The following is a 22444-nucleotide window of genomic DNA, read 5'->3' as shown; positions in this document are numbered from 1 at the left end:
AAATGTAATCACCTCTAATAGAAAAAAAACAAACATCCTAGAACTTATATTTTGACCCACTTTCCTTAAAATCTCTCCAATTCCTTTGAGTGGAGAAGCAAAACAAAGTGTTATTTTGGTAATGATTCAGCCATACGTTTTAAACACCAGCATTGAAACGTTAGTAAATAGAATTATTGACATTTATTCTTCCAGCACACCATTCCTTGCATTCTAAGCTTACAGACCTGCACACACATAGATCCCGATGTGAGATCCAAGGCTGAGCATTCCAGACAGACAGTCCCAAGTGTCCCTAATGACAGACTCCAACTTTTACATCTGTTATATGCTAAGGTTGCCTCAGATTAGAAATATTTTCCTCTATTTACCAGTATCTGCTAATTGAAATTATTTTTCCTGTTCTTTCTTTAATAAAATTTTAAAAAATTACCTTGTTATTCTATCAGTCTTTTATAGGAATAGTATGGATTTTCTCCTCTAGAATAGGTTACCACAGTTCCTGCAAGTTCCTTTCACACAGACCATGAGGGTTTTTTTACATTTTTTAATTTTTTATTAATATCTCCAGATTTCCTCTATCTCCCACCAAAAGGGGTCATGTTGCAGCTGAGCTCCAGCAAGGCATGTTCACACCACTGAGCACAGCAACGAGGCCACTGACATGCAAGAAACCTCAGGAAAAAAAAATAAAATTGGAAAATCAATATAAATTAAAAAAGAAATAACCATCCTTGTAATCAGCCCTGAGAAAACAGCAGTTCCATCAGGATGATATCATCATGCTGCTGATGAATTAACTGAATTGACTGAATTCATCATTTTTGTTACTCTGGGTGGCTCTGGTTAATCCAGAGCAAGAGTAATGGACTCAACGATCCTTTTGGGTCCCTTCCTACCCAGAATATTCTATGATTTAGTGTTTTTATGCTTCAAACATGGCATGTACACAGGAGGTTATTTATCTTGAAGGAAGAAGGAGAAGAATGGCACAACAAGAGCTTATTAGAAATTCATCTTTTGCACAATTTTGCACTACTGCAATAGTAAGACTCAGTTAAAAAACACAAGAAATATGTGGGCTGTGCTAGGAAAATAGATTTGGAAATCTTTACTGCACCATAATACATTATCTGTGTTAAACATGAGCTTTTTGTTCCTGTTTCCATTTTGTTAATTTTAGAGGAAAGAAAAAATCTCTATCAATATCTATCTATACACACATGGATATTTTTAAATCCAGAATAATACAAGTGCATTTTTTTAAAAAAAAAGGGTCCTAAGCAGCCAAATTCTCAGCTCTGCTCTTCCACTCATGCAGTGCTCTAATTCATATCAGAATCTGTCTTCAACATAAATGATCTTACAGAAGCTTGTTAGAGAATAAGACAATCAGGTAATAAAATAAAAAAAAGAAAAATAAAAGGAGACTTCAAGTGGACATGAACATAATGTCCCTGCATTATGGAGCCTTAAACTCACATTTATATTCTCATTCAGAAACAAAGCTCCCTCAATCCTCTCCAGCTTAATGGCTTTCAACTTGAAGAAAATCACTGATAGGGTGACTTAAATCATGTAGCTTTTGTCTGAGCATCTCGGTTATTTTAAATAAAAAATAAAAAATAAAAAAAAATTAAATATAAAAATAAATATGGAAAATAAAATATACAGTATAATATAAATTAATATTCTATTTATATATTAATATTATGTTAATATATTATTACTAATATTAAGTATCATATAAAATAAGATATAGAAAAAATAAAAATATTAAAAAATATATAAATAAATCAAAAAATATAAATAAATGAAATATAAATACTTTTTTTTTAAATAGTGCTTGAAGACATCCATTCCAGGGAGGACAACATGTCCATTCCTGAATCTCCCTCACAAAAAACAAATTCTAATTCATAGATCTATGGAAATTTTAGTAAAAGAAGAGCATTTTGAGCAGTATAATTAGTGGAGGGCTGTGGGTGAGGGATGTGAGGAGAGGCAGCAGAGGAGCTGCAGTGGTGCAGGAGGGGGAAGCTCAGTGGGAGGAGTGTTGGATCAGCTGAGGATGGCCCCAGGCAGTGCAGCTCACAGAGTTTGTGCTGCTCCTGTGCTCAGCCTGCTTTGCTGAGGCACTTCTGATGTTCAGGGCCCAAAAGCAGCGGTCCAGGCTGGCTGGGAAATGAAGATGCTGGGGTTTGACAGCTCAGCTCTCCATGAGAACCTGAGCCTGCTGAGAGAGGCACAGCACTGCCTTTGTGCTCCTCTGGACCAAACTTCTGACAAGAAAAGTTTCACTCTCTGACTTACAAACTATTTTTCTTTTACAAACCACAGCTGTCTTATGATTCCACAAATGTTTTTGTATTCCCACTAATTTTTTTCCATACTTGTTGACACTACTCAAATATTGTTCCTCTTAGTAGCAATGTATGAAATCTATTACTGGGCACATGCTGCGTAAGAAAAAAGACTCCCTTTACTTCATGCTTCATCAGTGCTACTCTAGCTAGCTCTTTATTCTCATGCAATATTGCTACAATTCCAAGTCTCAGAACATCAGTTCTGAACTATTCTAATAGCATTTCCAGTGTTCACTTTTCCAGCTCTTTCACAGAAGATTATATATTATATAAACTATTATTAAATTATATAAAAAATTCATCCTTTGTCACTACTATCAGTACTTGTTTTTTCTCTGAGTGCAGCTTGGTTTGGGCACCAAATACAGAGCACCTTCATGGTATATACAGAAGGCTGGATATTAATTATACTCATCCCATTTTATTTTCAGCAGTGTTTGATTAATGAAAAGGTATGCACAATAGCAAACGAATATCATTACTTGAGAACATGCATGTACCAAACCTGTTCAAGCCAAATCTATTTTTATTGTTTTGGTTATAGTTGTCAGTTTGATCCAAACCAACAAGCTGACATTGTTCATGAGTTGCTTTTTAATGCAATTAGGGCACATGCTTGGTGTTTTAATTCCTTCAGTTTTGTCAGTGACTCCGAGTCCTTTTCAACTGAATTAGCTGACTTTTCCATACAAGCTCATATCTCTGCATGTTCATCAATCAAATTTTATTTATTTAATTATTCTTTAGTTTGCTAGAAAAAAAGAACCATTATTTCTCCTGTCTGCTGTTTGCACATGAATGGAGAATTGGGATTATCACCTTGTTTTGGGAAGGAGAGCAGATGTGACAGCACCCCTTGGTTCCTTTTCAGGAGCCACAAGGACTCCCAGTGAGCAGAACTGTGCTGTTGCTCTGGAAATGAGGTTCCAAGGAGAAAAGATCCAGGGGGAAATGCAAAGATGAAAGAGTTTTCTGTCTCAGTTCAGTTACAACAATTAAAATACAGAATAGCTCAGAACTGGAAACAATTTTGCAAAATCTGAGATCAGACAACAAAAATATTTTTTTCATCATTTTCTAGCAAGAATTTGAGCTAAAGGGATAATAAAAAATGGAAATAATTTTAAAAGGGTGGTTTTGATTTCAGGGTTTTTTTTTTGTCTGATTAAGTATCTTTGCTTCTCTCATCTTATTTTGGCTCCTATATTATACCATGTCCAACTGTTCACAGCCTGAAAGAGATTGTGGAGGAGGAGAATGAGCAAGAAAACATGAATTCTTAATGAAAACTTTCATATTATGATTAGTTACTACAAAGTTTTTCATATTTTGATTTTTTTGGGGATTTTTGGGTTTTTTTTGGTTTTTTTTTTAAATGAAGAAAATTCCTTTTCAGGTCATCTTTAAAACTTTTTTGAAGTGAGTGGGTCTTACACATATCTTACAGCTCTTTGAAAATCTTTGCAACAAGAAAAGGAACCAAACTCTTTTAATAATGGCATGTTATTAAACCACTAACGATTTGGATGTTTAAAAGTGGGCTTTAATGATTATAAGCCTCCCCTTTGATCAGCAGAAAATGGTGACTAATCTGAGAGGGAAAACAAACCCCAAAGTTTTAAGACTCAGAGTTTCTCCTAAGCCTGCTATCAAAGCTCAAAGGGAAGAGAGTAAAGGGAATAAAACAGGTGGAAGACAATAAGTGAAGATGTTTTATTTTTAACCTGAAATACTCCCCTATTTAAATAGCAATGAAGCAAATAAAAATAATAGGGTTTGACCTCCCTTCCTTTTTGAATATCTACTCTTCCTCCACTGCAAGAATTTTCAGCTCCTCACTGATACCTCCAGGCAAATCTGAGGTGAATGCAAACTATCTTAATTGTTAATACAAATTGCATTTACAGTTTGATTTTTTTTTTTTTTTTTTTTTTTTTTAATTTTGAAAGATACAGGTACAGAAAGAGAAGAAAACCAAAATTATTGTCAATTAATTTGCTTCAGAAAGGTCTGTCTCTACCCCTCACCAGCTGACTTGCTCTGTGCTGGCTGCTGTGGATTTACTAATGCAGGATTTCAGGGCTGGCCTTGGGTTCTGTCCCATCAAACATTCCATCAGAGACCTCACCCATCCTTTGTCCAAAATCCCACCAAGAAGGACAGCTCTTACTGGCTTATGTGTCTACTCACGATGCCAAACAGGTTGAGTTGTCAGCCCAAAACTCTTTCTAGTTATATCTTCAGTCTCTCTGACTCATTAAGGGCTGTTTTCCATCCTCTGGGATGCCTTTCCCATACTCCAGGCACCATCTCCTGTGCATGGCTCTCTCACAAGGAAAACTTTTCATTCAATGCAAAACTTTTCCCATTCCTTTCGATTTTTAGTGATTACTGCTCAGTGGACCTTACACTGCATTTTGGTCTGACCAGGAAAAGTAAACATTCCATGAGGCTGATTCCTTGAGAAGAAACATTTGCAACAGCATCTAAACACCCTGGGTGACAATGGGGCTCACATGACCAACCTCTAATTTCCTCATGTATCTACTGGATTTCAGAGGTAGAATAAATTCAAGACTAAAACTAGTAAAAGAAAAAAAAAAAAAGGCAGAATTAAATATTTTTTTATGATTTTTCTTCTGGATCCCTCAAATATGGTATTTTAAAGCTGCTGTTCAACTCTGTTCTTATACAGATAGCTGAACTCAAAATGTCATCTTACCCCCTTGTTTCCTCCTATCTTTTTAAATTCTAGACTGAGGCAAATTCCCCTATTGTGTTTCACACAATGACATTATGTACTTTTAATTATCATTATTATTTTCATACTGTGGCTTTGATTTGAGCCACAGAAGAAATTTGTGCTTAGCATCTTCGGAATCAAAAAGGAAGTCCACAGAATAATATTTTTATATTTTTTTCCCTGGAACAAATTTCTCATATGATGAAGTAGACACCTTCAGCTATTAATTCATCAGTTGTTTCCCTTGTTACCCCTTGTGAATCCCAGGGGTATCAACTGATTGCTATTATAGACTTAAAATGCAAAGAGTAATATTTTTTTTGCTGTTGTGCATTTGTTTTTTTCCTGACTCACTATCATTACTAAGAAATGGTACATAACACCATAACACATTAATAGCTGTTGTTCTTCAAACCTCATCATAACACAATCTCTTCTTGTATGCATTTACAAACATTGTGTGGAAGAAATAAATGGAGCCTGTGGGGTTTTTTTATATTTTTACACCACAGCAGAAGGAAAAGCCGATTAAAAGATTTATTCAAATATTTACATGACACACACACACTGTTGCAGCATTAAAACATGAGCTTGCTCCTTTTACAAATCTCTTTAGAAGTTTTTCTCTCCCCTTTGTTCCTAATACAACTTTTAAACAGCAGTCACAAGTTTCAATGATTGCAGCCTGTAATTGTGAATCCCCTCTGGTTCTCCTCTTCCTCCTCCTCCTCCTCTCCCTCCAATCCACCATCTCTTACTTAACAGTGTGCACTGGCAGCCCAGGAAGCCAGCCAGGTCCTGGCTGCATCACAGCAGGAGTGGACAGGACAAAGAAGGACTCCACCTGCAGAGCTGCCTCCAGCCCTGGGATCCTCAGCACAGGAAGGATGTGGAGCTGCTGGAGCTCCTGAGGAAGCCACAGAGATATTCCCAGGAGTGGAGCAGCTCTGCTCTGGAGCCAGGCTGGGAGAGCTGGGGGTGTTCAATGTGGAAATGGAAGGCTCTGGCGAGACCTCAGAGCCCCTGCCAGTGCCTAAAGGGGTTCCAAGAGAGCTGGAGAGGGACTGGGGACAAGGGATGGAGTGACAGGACAAGGTGGAATGGCTTCAGATTGAAGGAGGGCAGGGTCAGATGGGATACTGGGAAGAGATTAATCCCTGTGAGGGTGGTGAGGCACTGGCATAGTTTGCTCAGAGAAGCTGTGGTGAGGCTGCCTCATCCCTAGAAATGTTCGGGGCTGGGTTGGATGGGGCTTGGAGCAAAGGGGATTAAAAAAAAATCTGGGAAAGCAAAGGTTATATCCCATGGCAGGGGGAACTGGATGAGTTTTAAGGTCCTTTCCAACAAAAACTATTGTGGAATTCTATGATGATTTTATGGATGTTCACATAGGAGGTGTCTAAACCATTTTTTTACTCCCATTACTGCTCCACACATCCTCCCACACTCAGCCTTGCTCTGCACATCCTCTTTGCAATGTCACCCCACGTAACCTCTAGTCACACATCTCCTCATGCCTGAACAGTTTGTCAGTGGATGCTACACCAATACCCTCACATTTCAAACCCCCTGCTTAAAGTTCATCTCCTCCCATTGGCCTGGGAAATAGAGAGTTATGGCTGGCATCCCAAAAAGCATCACAGCCATCGGTACAAGCTGCACATTTCTGGAACCAGGAGTAGCCCTGAGGTGGCCCCAGGGTTACCCTGAGCCTCATCTGCTCTTCCTGTCCTCTCCTCATTTTCTGGCATTCCCAAAGAAATCAGAAAATGGGTATGAGGAGAAATTAAGTCACCTTGTTATTTATGTTACTCCATGTATGTCAGATGTCTGAGCTGTACAACAGGACTGAAGTGTTGGGAGGGACCTGCAGCACATTCCCCTGCCCCAAGGCATTTTTGCTGTGTAAAATGGTGCAGTACATTCTCCATGGCCACTGTGGTGCAGTGGAAGGCAACAATTTACCTTCAACACTGCAGACAATTAGGTAGACATATTTCCAGAATAAATATGAAGAGGTACACAGTTAGCATTCCACAATATTAATTCTTATTGTCCCTGAATGCTTTCAAATATCCCATAGCTTGAACAACGGGCATTTTATGCTTCTTATTAAATGCAAAGAGATGCAAAGCCATAAAAAAAATAAAATGTTCTGTGTAGAGACATTTAGCTGGTTGTGGCAGAGCTGGGAGAGAACCTAAATCTGATCTATCCTCTTGTGAGTTTTAAATGCGTTACCTTCCCTGCCATCAATGTCCAGTGATCAAAGTCTCATGAATCTGACAACAGAATACTGGCTGGAATACTTTAAAAAACCTTTCCCCATGAGTGGAGCAGACCTGAAATGAGGATCTCAGCTAAACCCATTCTAAGTCAGCCTGTATTTGTTTCATGTTGACAGTCAGCAGCACCATCATCAATTTTACACCATTTTCATGGACCAGCAAAAGTAATCACTTCTGTTCCTTGACCACCAAAGAAAAGATGTTCTGTGTTAAAATTTATCAAAGCTATGAACTGCAGACATATGGAGCCAAACATCTTAGTTCAAAGGCATTTGATAGATAATATATTACTGCAGAACAATTTATTCTCCCTCTCTGTTGCCAACTGCACTTTATTTCCTACTCTCCTTGTCCCAGCTTTTCCTTCAATCCATGTTTCACTGCTGTGTCTGGGCTCTGAAGTGCTCCCAGTGATCAGTGGAGACATTCCCTGCCCCAGAAATGCTCTCCTTACCATGGCTCTGCTACTTACAATGTGCTACTCTTAATTGATGATTAGTTGATATAAGAGATGAGCATCAGCACTGTAAAACCCCCAGCTGGGTAAGTTACCAGTTCACTGGGGGAAGCAGGTATTTTTTCTGGTGGGTGTGCATTAGAACTAATCTGGAATAACCAAAACATCAAACACTGCTCAGACTGATAAAGTGCTGAAATCCTGCCAAAGCAACAAGCTTAGATGCGAAACATAACAAATGTGGCTCTTCAAGAGCTGTATGAGTAGCAGAATCTTTCTCCTCTCAATTTCAAATTCAGTTTTATAAAGAATAAACTTTTATGAAAAGTTCTTTCACTCCCTGTGTGATATGACAGAAGCTTAGCAGCTCAAGTTCCATTGTAAGCTCATAGGAGGATATATCAAACCATCAGCACTAAACAGCAAACAGAACTTGCAGGCACAGAGATGTAAAATTCACCACACTCAGAAAAGATATTCTTGAGTGCAGTGAGGGGAGCCATTTGGAATGAGCACATTTTTCACCATGCCTTGGTTGTTTTATGGATAAAAGCAGAATTTCTGGTTCACAGCACAACAAAACTCCTGACACATGGCCATGAACATGGAAGAATAGCAGGGCTTGATCCTGCACTACTACAGGAAGTTTATCACACACAGAAAGGTTCATGATCACACTCTGAAATTCTTAGTATTGAAATGATCTCCTCTGTATGAGCAGCAACTCATTCAGAGCTCAACTTGAAATACAGGTTTATTATGGATGCTTTTGTGACTTTTTAAATAAAATAAACCCACCAAGTTACCCAGACATAACACCACCCTAAAACTTTGACACCAAAATAAGTCTCAGAATTCTACAATCAGAATGAAAGAGTTAAAACAAAAAAAAAAATAAGGACAGAAAACAAAAGAGAGGATCAGAAGATTTTTAAATAGCTAGAATGCTTTTTCATTATCTGTTTGCATTCTGGATCAAAACCCAGTCAAAACTAACAGAAATAATATATAAGTTGGGGTATAGCAATAAAAATGCATGTTAAGTATCCAATTAACAGACCAAACTACATCAGCTAATTAATAAAAATGCTAAAAAAAACCCAGTAACTAAATAACTGCTGAACTGCAAAACACATATTCTGAGAAAATTTTCCACACAGTGTTTTCACCACAAAAGAAATGGAGATTGCTTAGTAAGAATCAGACTGTAAAAAACCATCATCACTTGTGGCCTTTCCTGCAGGGCAGCACTTCCCTCTCCCCAAACCTGCATTCCCCAGCTTGCACATGGCACTGAACAGCTGACTCTGAGCAGGAATGGTTTGCAGCCAGCAGATAACAACTGAAGGAAAACACTCTCTCATTTTTCTGTCCCTCCTCACAAAACCAAAGGTTTGGGTACAATTCCTACATCCCTGACAGAAAAGATTAGCTAATGGTAAGCTTTGGATTCATCCAGTAAATCCAGCAGAGAATATACAAGTAAAGGTATGGAAAAAAAGGCTGCTGTCAGCAAGTTTGAAAGCTTCAAGTCCTTTCAGATCAGAAGCTGCAGAAAATCAATTTCTACATGAATTTTTATTTTTCCTTTAGAAAAATAAAACTCTGCAGTCAGATTGAGTCAAGCTTACCATCTGCTGCAGAGAGAAATACAGCTATACTCAAGATCACATTATCAAACTTCTTTGTAAACTTTGCATGCAAGCTGTTCCTGTCAGAATTGAAGTCATTGTGATAATGCTTCTTAATATTCGTTCAGGCTTTAAATAAAGACTGACAAAAGTCCACATATGGATGACAAGCTGTTCTACTGTAAATATTTTTGTATTTGTTGAGAAGGGGCTTATGGCAGTTTAGGACATATTCCATCAGGAATTTTGGTTCTGAACTACTTACTGACTAATAGAACCAAGATAAAATCCTTGTTCCAAACTCCTCACCAAAATTTAGTTTTAAATTAACTTGATCCCATTCCTACTCCTGCCTAGATATGCTTTTACATCATTATTGCTTAAAAACTTTTCCCAGCTGGTGGATGTTGTAGAATGGAAGGTATTTAGTCTTTGAGGCAAGGCTTCAGTCCCAACTGGCAATGGATGTAGCTATGTATGGAACAGAAAAAGCAAATATGGTGTAATTTTACCATTAGAGCTCACCCTCTAAAGCACAATAAAAATTCTTCCACTTTTTTTGTGCAAATAAACTTGCTAAACTCCTTTCCAGCATTCCTGTAAATGTGTGGATATAGCATAAAAATCCCTCAAAAATTCCTTTCCCACATCCTCTAGGTAGAAATACAACTTACAGAAAAGCAAACACAAAAGCAAATGTTGTGACAAGTAGGGATTAAATTGCTTTTTCAGTTTTGATTCCATTTTGAGAAGTCACAAGGCACGTGCTGCAATAATTATTGCAATTAACAGTTTACCATTTGCTCCAAGTTCATTACACATTATTGCTTTAGGACAGCAACTATGCAAGTAACTCAGTACATCAATGAAAAAACAGTTTTTAAAACACCTGCATGAAAGATATACATTATGTGCAGCCAAGGGTGTGAAATAAATCCTAGTGCAAAGAAAGAGCCTTACCCTGATGTTGGATCAACAGCTATGGCCTTGGGGTTGCTCAGGTCCAGCTCGATGAGGGTCACACACACTGACCCGTTCTGGCTGCAGACAAAGATCCTGTCACTGACATCATCCACAAAGTAAAAATTCCCCGTGATCCAGTCCATTGCTATTTGCTGTACATCTGCCAAAAAAAAAATAGGAAGAAAAGAAAGAAGAAGGAGCTCAGGAGTGCAGTTTCAATCTGAGCAAAGGAGTGCTGGCTGCTCTGCCAGCAGCTGCTCCACTCACTTAAATAGCTCACGCTGCTTTGCATCTACTCTAAGGTTTCTAATAAGGAACCCAATTCTCAGTACACAAATAGGGTTTGGGGAGGATTTTTCTCTTTTAAGTACAGACATCTGATGGCAGCCTCACTGGTATGAAAGATACACATCTGTTTTGAGCTCTGTTAAGTATTTTTAAGTCTGTTGTTGTGGGTTTTTTTTTATGGTATCCTCAGAAGCAGCACCACTGAATGATGGTGCACCTGTGGAACACTGATGGTACCAAATTGTGGGGGAAGGCAGCTCTGAAGCCACTCATACTCTGAATTTAGTGTTGTAGGATGTCTGTTAGACCCTAGGGATGGGAAATTGGTAAAGGTTAAAAGAGTTTGTTGGTTATATTTGAAGGGCACAAAAGCAGACCAGAAATACTTAACAGAAATAAAAAACCCTGTGATATGCACATCTGAAAACACCTTATCTCTGCATCCATTTTCATTTAAAATACTTTTATCTTGTAGTTCTGGGGTGTCTGGATGCTGCCAAATATCTGATAATTGCCACAAGAAGTAGCACTGAAGTAAATTTTTCTGTGATAACATAGACATTCCCTAACAACCAAGTTTTCCTTCTCAGGATGTTGTGGCAGCTTCAGAGAGCCCTGACACAACTGCTCTCTCAGTTCTTTTCCTTGTGGGATCCTGGAACCACACCCTGTAAATGCTTTATAAACTCTTGATTTATAAATGAACTGACCTGCCCATGCACCATCCTACTGTTCTAGTGGGCAAAAGTGCAGAGAAGTGCAAAGAACATGACCTTATCAATTTTATGTAAATAAGATTTCTTTTCTTCCTCTTATTGACAATACTGTATCGATACAACTCTGTAGGACAGAATTAGGTATACTTTAATAAATAATACCTCAATTAATAGAAAAAAAAATCCTGTTAAATGTTTTCAAAGATCAATATAAATGATTTTTTATTTTAAAAAATAAATATGTTTATTATATTACAGTGCTTTCAAAATAGTGCTAACATAAGCTGAGATTCTGTCTTGATGAGAGAAACCAGATGTGATAAAATACCATTGCACATGGTAGGTTGGTTTTTTGTTTTTTTTTTTTTAGTTTTCTGTATGCTTAGAATCCTTCAGATGGGGGATTTTTAGGTTTGCTTTCCACAATCCAATAAAAAACTGTTTCCCTCATCACATCCACACTGCACTGCAGAGTAGTAAGCAAACCTGATTGGACAAAAATTGTATTCATTGAGTTCTTGATGATAACTCAGGGCTTATGAGCCTTGTACTTGCTTAAAATGGACATGGAAGCTCATTTGTTGTCCTTCAAAGTGCAGGTAACTTAAATAAGATTTACTCAGTGAAATACCAGGAACACCAACTGTATCCCACCTCAGCCACCCCATTACACAGCTCAGTGCTGGCTTCTGTCTCTCCCATTCCTGCCCTTCCACTACTCATTTCCCTTTAAATTCAAAGTGAATATTGTGCCTGATGGCTCCTATTACCAAGATCTGCTGAGCCAGAATAAAGAAATGCTCCATTTAGCCCAATATCCAAACTCCAGAGGAGGCCAATGTCAAATGCACTGTGAGATATGTGAGCACTGATATATTTCAGACAATAGGAAGAAAACACTTTTTTTTTTTTTTTTTTCCCCTCTCTTTTTCCAAGCAAAATATAGGATGTGTTTTTAAAGTGCCAGAAGAGAATTCTGTGCCTCTGGAAATCAGTAATAGTTAAGGCATTTTCAACATACCTGCTTACCATTTTCTGAAGTTGGATCCATGGAATGAAAAATTTATGGTTTACTGATTCAGGGAGACTTTGGAAAATTGCAGATAAGCTTCTGTGCAACAGAAGCATTTCAGAAAATATCGTTTAAACAGTACAAAAGGTACAAAAGGGATCCAATTTCAAACATTTTTAGAAATAAAACTAGTAATTAAATTCCTGCAATGAGAGGTCTAGAAGATTGCTGTACACTGGGAAGTGGATGAAAAGTAGCAAGGTTAAGTAGCAGCCTGTTGGAGGAGGGTATGTTTTTCTTATTGTGTGAAAAATGTACCTATTTTTAGATAAATGTGATATATAAGTGAAAGGCACATCACACACAGGTTATTGGATTTGTTAACATAAAAGAACTTACAGTTATAAAATGTTTCCTCTGTTCCTTCCTTAGGTTTTTGGTAACATCACAAAAAAAATTGCACCAAACATCTTGCTTTTTTAATGGAAACCAAGCATAATCCAAGGTCATTTTAGGGATAACCATTTGCATTAGGCAGTTAAAAATGAGCTCAGCATTGCAGGAAAGCTGAGACATCCAGAAGCAACAGCACAGCATAAACTTTGTGTCAAACAGCACTGGTATCTCTGAACACTTTATCTGTGTTCCCTGCCCAGCAGGATCCCTTGGGAAGGGCAGGGAGCTCCCAGCAGCACAGCCTGTTGGAGAGGTTCAGGCTCATTCCAGCTGCATTCCTCCTAAAGCTGTTCTTCCCAGAGCATGCCATGTTTCCTGACTTTTATCACAGAGTTTCCAGAAAAAGCAACACATGAATTCACAGTAATTCCCTTCAGGAGAGCAGACTTCCCCAGAGAGGTGTCCTGCAAAGAGCATTTCCCAGCAGCCCATCAGCGCTGAGCCCATTTGTGAGTTGTAAACGCCCTGGATCTGCTCTGAGCTTTGTCTCTGTTCTGTTCTCTCTGCATTGGACACATCCCCCTTCTCACAACACAAGTTTGGAAAGAATTGTCCAAGCCCACTCCCCCACCAAATTAAATTGTACATGAGAAATCCCCTTTGGCTGGCAGATAATGGGTTTTGAGAATCCCATTTTTGCCTCCATGGTTTGGCAGCAGCTCTGTGTGAAGCTGCAAACCACTGCAAACCACAGAGATACGGCTCTGGTTGAACTGGAGACTTTATATATATATATATATTCAGAGTTACTGAATTCATTTCATGCCTATTTCTGGACTCATATATAAAGCCCACTATGTGCAGATGTCTGGTCCAGTCACATCTTTAAAGTAATTAATCTCTTTTTCTTTCATTCACATGGTTTCAGAAGTCTCTAAAAAGAAATGTCTCCCCCTAAAAACACACATATTTATTCTGAGCAATATTCTGTATAGTTCTGAGGGCTTTCCCAATATTAATAACAGTTTCCTTGGAGCATTTCTGCCAAATGTTATCATCTTTCCTTTATTACTTTCTAAAAACTAGGATTTCCTCTTAAGGACTTCATAAAGAATAGTTAAGACAGCATATAGGTTAAATTCTGCCCTACTTAATGACATTATGTAGACTGTGGGCACAGCAAAAGTGTGTCTGGAAGTGAACTTTTCCTGTCTTTTAAACACACAGACATTATTAGACCTTTAGAGAAAATAATAATTTCATGAGGATGGCTAAATCTTCAAAGGGTCCTGAAAATATATGTCTTATGGCCAAACCATAGTTTATGGAAATCAGAGAAGAATAGAATGGCTCTCTTCTTTCACTTTGATTTTCCAACATATATCTTGTAGCGTATGAATTATTAGATTTATTTCCATTTCAAATCAAGACTAGCACAAGTCTTCAGATCTTCAGCAGAAGAGAGGGAAAAGCAGTGACATATTACATTACTGCTGTAATCAAGGATTCTGCCCGTTCACTATCTATTAAAATCAGTATTATATAAACAGATTTCATTTTTCCCAGATGTAGGGGAAAAAAAAAAAAAAAAAAAAATTGGCAAGCTTTTTCCTGTTAAAAGCTTCAGCATAAACATTCCTTATTTTTAATGTAAGAACTGATCTCAGCAAACTACTCAGTGGAATTCTTGAGATGTTGGAGTGTTTTTGAGAAACTTCTGAGTGAACTGGGGAATGATTTTGGATGAAATGTGATTAAAATTTAAAATATTCCTGGAACTCTCCATATGGTTCTTGTCAATGATGAAAGAAATAGACCATTTCTGACTATTTTAAGGAAAAGAACTTAGCTTCTACTGCCTTATATGGTAAATTTTCCCTTATTGTGGACATTACTGCAATGAAAACTTCCTCATATATGCATATATGAATCAGTATTGCTTGAATATTTAGATTTTCCCCATATTAATATATTTATAAAATATATATTTGAAAGTGCTTAAAACTTATTTTTTGGACAGAAATACCTTGTTTTGGGTTTTTTGTGGGTTTTGTTTGTTTTGGTTTTTCCTTTATTTTTTGTTTGTTTTTGTTTGCTTTAATTTCTTCTCTTGTGCAAAAATTGATCTTAAAGGAAGAATTATTTTGATTAAATTAATAATTTTTATTCTCTAACCCTTATATCTCCTTTCTCAATGCAATGTCCAAACTGGCATTGCCAGACTTAGTTTAATTTATTTATCCAGTTAGAAAGAATAAAAAAGATAAAATTATGTATTTATCAAGGGACAAACAAATTTTATTGTAAAGAAAAGCAGAAAGCCACGTGGGAATAGACTTTTTGCCTCCACTGAGTAAAAAGCCAACTTTGGGACAAGACAAGGAGCACCAAGTTTTTTTGTTGTTTTTTTTTTCTCCAATAGCCAGTGATGGTGAGAGCAGGTAAGAAGTGTTAAAAGCCATAAATGACAAGCTGGGAAATTCCTGCAGCAGCACTGCCTTTGCTGTGCCTCTCTTCTGACATTAATGTTGTTAATTAGCAGCGCTGTACTGACTCTGTGCCTTGGGAAAGTGAAGCTGGAATGGATTTTCTCTCTGCTCCTTCTACTACCAAGAATTTGCCATAATTCTGTCTGCAATGCCACTTAAAAAAATATGATTTTTATTAAAGATGTCACCATTCAATAAGTCAGACACACTGGTGTCTCAGCTTTTAACAGCCATGTCCGGAGTGATTATTACATAAGCTGGAAAATGAAAAATCAAGTGAAAAATATCCATCCATCTTTTCCAAATGACTCATCCTCAGATATCTGATTCCTCTGAATTAAATCAGCTTTCGCAGATACTCTTTGTTAGAAGCACAATGCAGAACCTAAAATATACTAAATTTAAATAAGCACTTTAAAGCATCTAGACTTCAAGTTCCTCAAAAGAAGAGAAAGCTTTTCCTTCTCTTTGCGGAGCAAAATCATTTCAATTTCAATCAATTTGGTTACTGACAAAAATATCGTTGGCATTCTTTCAACCCTGGAGCATAACATCCTGCATGAAAAACCTATAAATGTGAACACTGAGACAATAGCAGATTCCTCAAGCTAAGGAATTTTCAAAAATATCAGAATAATCTAAATATTTTGAATACTTAATGAAAGCATCCTGATGGCTCAGAAAGACAATCTCTCAGAGACATGGTGGATTCAGGCACTTTGAGATTCAGGCATTTGGATTCTCACCAGGTGCAGAAGAGAAAAATTCTGGGCATTTGGTGAGGAACTGGAACAAGCTGTGGCTGCTCCTGGATCCCTGGAAGTGTCCAAGGCCAGCTTGGATGGGGCTTGGAACAACCTGGGATAGAGGAAGGTGTGGCTGCCCATGGCAGGGGAATGAGATGATCTTAGAGATCTCTCTCAACCCAAACCATTCTGTGATTCCATGATTCTACACTGGCTGAGAATCTTCCTCCTCTTCTAACAAAATCCTTTACACAGCACTCAGTGGAAATGTGATGATGCCCCAGATATGTTTGTGCCTTCCCCAGGAATTTTACAGCAGGGTAGCAAAATCTGGTCCTAAAATCTTTAGCATTCTTAAGCATGTTTCTTCTTTTACTTGGTTATAGAGTGTTTCTATCAAGAAATGCACCAAGTTTCTGGAATGAACAAGAGGAATGAAATTTCTGTTGTTGGGTCCTGCATCACAGAGCTGGCTGTGAAGCCAAGGGTTAAACAAGCAAGGAAAAAGTGTGAGACAATTAAATAAGAGCCTTGTGAGTGGCCTTATCTTTTAATCCTGACTCTTCAGATTTTTATAGAGGGTGATTTTTCTGGCATCAACCTCATGTCAGAAATAAGTAAGAATAGCTGGAAAGCATAACATTCCTAATTTCTGCATTACTGAGTCTCAGACACATTGCCCAGCGATTGCAAACCTGTAATGGGGTCCCAGAGGCCTGTGTACATGCTGAACAATAAAGACAGATTTATAGAGGTACATAGCTATAACAGTCTTATTTTTTTTCTTTTTAGCTGCACGTTCAACAGCTTCTTATAAATCTAGTGAGGCTGTAAATCAAACCCAGTTATTTACTTCAAAGCAGTTAAGTCACCCACTGTTAAAATTAAAGCATAATTCAGCTGCAACAGGCATCCCATTGAGCACGTGGCCTCGGAGAGCGGCTGTGGGGACACGGAGTGGCTGCTCCAGGCTGTGACACTCCCCTTCCTTCACCTTCCTGAAAAATCCAGAAATCCACCACCTCCCACCTCCCTAGCACAGTCCCCTGCAGGGGTTATGAACCCCATAAAGCATCATCACACGACAATAAAGCCACTTTAACCTTGTTCCACAGACAGGCTCAGCAGCAGATTATTATCAGATCATTACAATGCAAGGAGATGCCAATAAATACATGGAGTTATTTCACAATGCAAAGTGTTTGAGGGAAATGACTCCCAGAGAAAGTTTGAACAGTTTGATACCAGAGGTAAGCAACAGTGCTTTAAGAAATGCTTTTGGGGGGATAATTTAGGAGTGAATTATCTCTGATAACTCTTACAGAGTGGGTTAGGCAGAAAAGGAAATTCACGCTGCATTTTTTTCTTGGAAAGCAACATTTGTCAGAGAACACTCTAATGCAGATATGCTGTAGGTTCTTGCAGGCCATAATTCTGTAGGATAATTTTATCTGGAGTTCAATCTATTTGCTCTTAGCAATAAATGGTCCAGACAATGTGAAATGTAGGACGTGCCATGACCCACTGGTGTAATTATTACATTTCATTTTTACACTCAGTTTTAATCAGAAGGTAATACTGACCATAGAGCATTTAATTTTGTTATACAGACATTCATATTGGGCACAAAATTCTTCGTCTTCATCTCAAACATATTACAGGAAAAGGAAAAAATTACACTTGCAGCAAACAAACAAACAAACAAATAAAACACACCACAAAAAAAACCCCAAAAAACAACAACAAAAAAAAACCCACAAAAAAACCCAACATTGCTAAAATAAAAAGAATTTGCTTTTAATAAAATAAAAATCTGCATATGGAGTCTGTTTTAAATTCAGCTTGAGAATTACAGCCTAGACAATACCAGACAATCTAAAAATATTCTCAATAATAAAAACATATGACCTGCACAGTTAGAAAACATATACCTCATTTCTTCATGCAGCATTTTGGAAACCAAACCCTATATTGTACTTTACTAGCTAAAAAGCCTGTCTTTTAGGGGTTGCTAAGGAAAGAAAAAGAAATTGCTTCTTATGCTAAGGACACTGAGCTTTTTTCTTCCTCTTTTCCTCTCCCTCTATCAGAGGATGATCACGCCCTGCCATCAGAGGCTGGCACTCCTGCAAGACTCTGAAACCACTGCTCAGCACCTAGAAAAGTCATTTGAGCAAAACAAACAAATAAAACCCTTCCTGCCTACTAATGCTGCCAACAGACAATAACAAATGCATACCATGTAAACATTACCTCACCCTCCCTTTCTCCCTCTCTGTCCTTTTTTTCACCCATTTATTGCATATTTTCAATATCAAAATAGTTACCTTTGAGAAGACTATTATTCATTATATGTGACCTGACCAACAAAACAGACAACTGCTCAGACTTAAAATATTGACAATGTTACTGCACTTAAAAAATAATGATAAAAAAAAAATTCCTTGCTAACTTATTTCCAGTAATGCAAGAAATAAAACTAAAACATGGCTTTAGATTTATACATAAATTATTTTTCTATCCATTTTCAACCAGACATCAGGACACTGTTTTTTTGTTGTTGTTGTTTATTTATTTCTCTCATCATCACAATAGTGCTGCTACTGGTCTACCTGAGCATTATCTTAAACCAGAATGGCACCATAGATCCCATTAAAAGTCTCATAAATCACTCACACGGATGCTGCTTCCAGAAATATGACTCCAGCTCCATGTGCTTATATGTGCAGAGCCTGACCTTTGCTTTCAGAAGGCTTCCAGCCCTTCCCAAACCTCACCACTCTGGGAAAGTGTGAGTCCATAATCCCTTCACAACCCCAAACTTCCAGGTACCTTGTGCCAGCCACTCCCATCTTGTGTATCCCCCAGCACTTCAGGTTTTAAACCTCACAGTGTCTGTTATTCTCTGTTATTCTACATTTGCAGGGGAAAAGACAAAACATCACCAGCATATTGCCTTTCTTCCTAAATCACTGCTCCTCTTATGTAAAAAGCGAAAACAAATTGTCCCAACCCTTTCAAAGAAGTTCAGAGAGACACTATATTAAATATATTAAATATAAATAAATACAATAAAATATAATTATAGAATAATAAGTGATAATTATAATATACAACACACATATTTATATATAAATTAATAATAAATATAATTAATTTATAGATTAATACATTAAATATGCACTATACCCTCCTCCAGGTCCCCTTGTCCTCCTCCTAGCAATATTTTTTTCCATGAAATGTTTGCCTATCCTGATGTAAACTCAGCTGTGTGCTGAGTGACCCCAAAGGCAGCTCAGGCCATGGTGCAAAGTTGAGTGGAGCAGGGGCACAGCCCCAGGTGCTCCTCAAACCCTCCAGCCAGCAGCAGCTCTGCTCTGCAGCATTATGGATCACAGGGCATCCACAGGCTGACATAAAATACCTTTGCTCATTACTTCATCTTCCCTGAGTTGCCTTTTCTCAGTGGGTTTGTTTCTGAAGGTAAGGTAGTGGTTATGACTGTTTAAAACAAATCTGAATTCTGCAACCAGTTGTACAGATGGGTTCAATGACTAAAAAATATCATGTCCAAAGAGTCTTAAAAGGAAAATACATATTTTCATTATATCCTTATATACCAATAGAAAAAAAACTCCCCCAAATTAAAAAAAATGGGATAATACAATTAAGTTAAATAGCAATAAATGACATTCAAGACAAGTCCAAAATTGCCAAAAAGAGTGAGGGTGCCCTGAACTGCCAGTGGTGGCACAGATCCCCACACGCTCCTCAGTCAGCTCATTATTTTTGCTTACACAGTGTGACAGAAACGTTATGGAATGACATGCACAGAGCACCCAGACCTTGTCCCCAGCTCAGAACTGTCACAGTGAGTGCCTGGCCCAGCACGAGTGGCAGCTGCTGGGTCACTTGCTGATAACACTCAGGGCATCAATTTTATGCAAGCAAACGGCCCCTTTGCATATCCTGTCCTTATCATTTAATTGCTTACAATGGTTCAAACACTTTTTTTTCCTCCAGAACAAAGAAAATCAGAAGTCTGATTTTAGCAAAAGTGATCTACTTCAGTTAGAGCATTTGTTGTATGTAATTCGTCAGTTTGAGAAACGTGCTTCACTCAGCTATTAAAAATGTGCAAGAAGAAACAAGATTTTATCAGTGAACTCAAATGACAAATAGTGAAAAGGAAAAGCTTTATTGTTACATTTCATTCATTCCATGGTGCTGACACGATCCATAATGTTTTCAGCATTTCAAGTACTACTCCAAAGCTGAAGTCACAAGAAAGTTCTAAATCAAATTTGTTTCATTCCAAGTAGAAATCCACAATTTTATGTATTGAGAACAAAAACAATATTTCCATGATCTGGAGGTATTACTTGTTGAGACAGTCATTGCTCCTGCCAGTAAAAGGAGTTACAAACTGAAGGAAGCAATCCTATATTAAATCCCCACAATCAGATTGTGGCTTTAATTTGTCATGTCCATTGCAATCTAAATAATAATCACAACTTTGCAAAATACGCAGTTCATCTTTTTGCAAGGGCTCCTGATAAAGTGATAATGAAAGAACAAGTCTTTTATTTGTTCTGACACACACAAAATTTTTGGTGTGTCTCTGCCACTGACTGCAGTCCAGCACAGAAATACCCAGGCTGCTGTGAGAACAGAAAGCAGATTAGGCAAGAGCTTAAGGTGCTAGAGCAACTGGTTTTAATTTCATCACATACGTAGCTTCTATTCCTGATTTACTTCCATTAATGCAATTATTCATTGTTATTCCTTTCTGAAAAAAGCATGCTCTCTATTTACCCTTTTCCCTGCAGCAGAGAAAAGCATCAGAACAAAACCTTAGTTTCAAAAGAGATTTCCAGAGGCCACGAGTTTGATCAGGAGTATCAATATTTGTGATTTTAGTTTATGACTCTTCATTGCAAAAGACACACAAAGAGATCCATACAAAGAGATATTTATTTTTTTCTTCTCTTCTCTTCTCTTCTCTTCTCTTCTCTTCTCTTCTCTTCTCTTCTCTTCTCTTCTCTTCTCTTCTCTTCTCTTCTCTTCTCTTCTCTTCTCTTCTCTTCTCTTCTCTTCTCTTCTCTTCTCTTCTCTTCTCTTCTCTTCTCTCCTCTCCTCTCCTCTCCTCTCCTCTCCTCTCCTCTCCTCTCCTCTCCTCTCCTCTCCTCTCCTCTCCTCTCCTCTCCTCTCCTCTCCTCTCCTCTCCTCTCCTCTCCTCTCCTCTCCTCTCCTCTCCTCTCCTCTCCTCTCCTCTCCTCTCCTCTCCTCTCCTCTCCTCTCCTCTCCTCTCCTCTCCTCTCCTCTCCTCTCCTCTCCTCTCCTCTCCTCTCCTCTCCTCTCCTCTCCTCTCCTCTCCTCTCCTCTCCTCTCCTCTCCTCTCCTCTCCTCTCCTCTCCTCTCCTCTCCTCTCCTCTCCTCTCCTCTCCTCTCCTCTCCTCTCCTCTCCTCTCCTCTCCTCTCCTCTCCTCTCCTCTCCTCTCCTCTCCTCTCCTCTCCTCTCCTCTCCTCTCCTCTCCTCTCCTCTCCTCTCCTCTCCTCTCCTCTCCTCTCCTCTCCTCTCCTCTCCTCTCCTCTCCTCTCCTCTCCTCTCCTCTCCTCTCCTCTCCTCTCCTCTCCTCTCCTCTCCTCTCCTCTCCTCTCCTCTTCTCTTCTCTTCTCTTTTTTCTGGCTGTGGAAAGTGTGGCTCAGCTGTGCCATTTCCTGTGGGTCACTTCCCTGCAGACTCAGGTCTCTGTGTATCACAGAGAATTCTTAACACTGCTCAGGCTCACAGCTAACAAAATCCTGTTCTCTCATGGTTTTAGCTACTGATAAATCTCTGCCTGGGATGGACTTTGGTCTGCAACTGCTCAAGTGCTTAATTTTTATATCTAAACACGGTTCCAGTTATGATGTTGGATGTAAACAAACCGTATTTTGGAGTTTATAGGGCTTTTTTGTACCCTTTGCTCATATAAAGGCAAACAGTACTTTGAAAGAAGTCACAGACTTTTTAAAGTTTCCTGCAGCGTTGACCTGTGCCTCAGGAAAAATCTTTAGGAGGAAGAAGAACTCATTTAATGACTCAATCCAAAGTGCATTATGAAAAAGGAAAAAAGCCCAAAACCAAGAATTCTTGACTTCTTCACTTGACTTTAGTGGAGTGTTTTAGGTTTTTAATGAAGTCTGAATTAAATATTTGCATTAATAAATAAATATGTGTGGCAAATTTGCTGTCAATTAGTCTAAATGAAGCAAACTTGGCTAGCATCATATGTGAGTTGCATTTACAAAGATATTTTACCACTCTAGAAGACAACCACTGGCTAAATTTTAAGAGATGTGAAAT

The 22444-nt window shown here is 38.2% G+C and overlaps 1 protein-coding gene across 1 annotated transcript in view; it reads right to left on the bottom strand.

Annotated features, from left to right (window-relative positions):
- LRP1B (LDL receptor related protein 1B) overlaps positions 1–22444 on the bottom strand; it is a 473299-nt gene that overhangs the window by 254789 nt on the left and 196066 nt on the right. Inside the window, exon 9 of the mRNA XM_058839737.1 lies at positions 10446–10608. Within this exon, the coding sequence (XP_058695720.1) occupies positions 10446–10608 (163 nt within the window). The remainder of the gene's footprint in view (positions 1–10445; positions 10609–22444) is intronic.

This window comes from Poecile atricapillus, chromosome 5 (genome assembly GCF_030490865.1).
Source record: "Poecile atricapillus isolate bPoeAtr1 chromosome 5, bPoeAtr1.hap1, whole genome shotgun sequence".
NCBI classification, from domain to species: Eukaryota; Metazoa; Chordata; class Aves; order Passeriformes; family Paridae; genus Poecile; species Poecile atricapillus.
The sequence above is the reverse complement of the archived record's forward strand: the minus strand, read 5'-3'. Positions and strand labels throughout refer to the sequence as shown.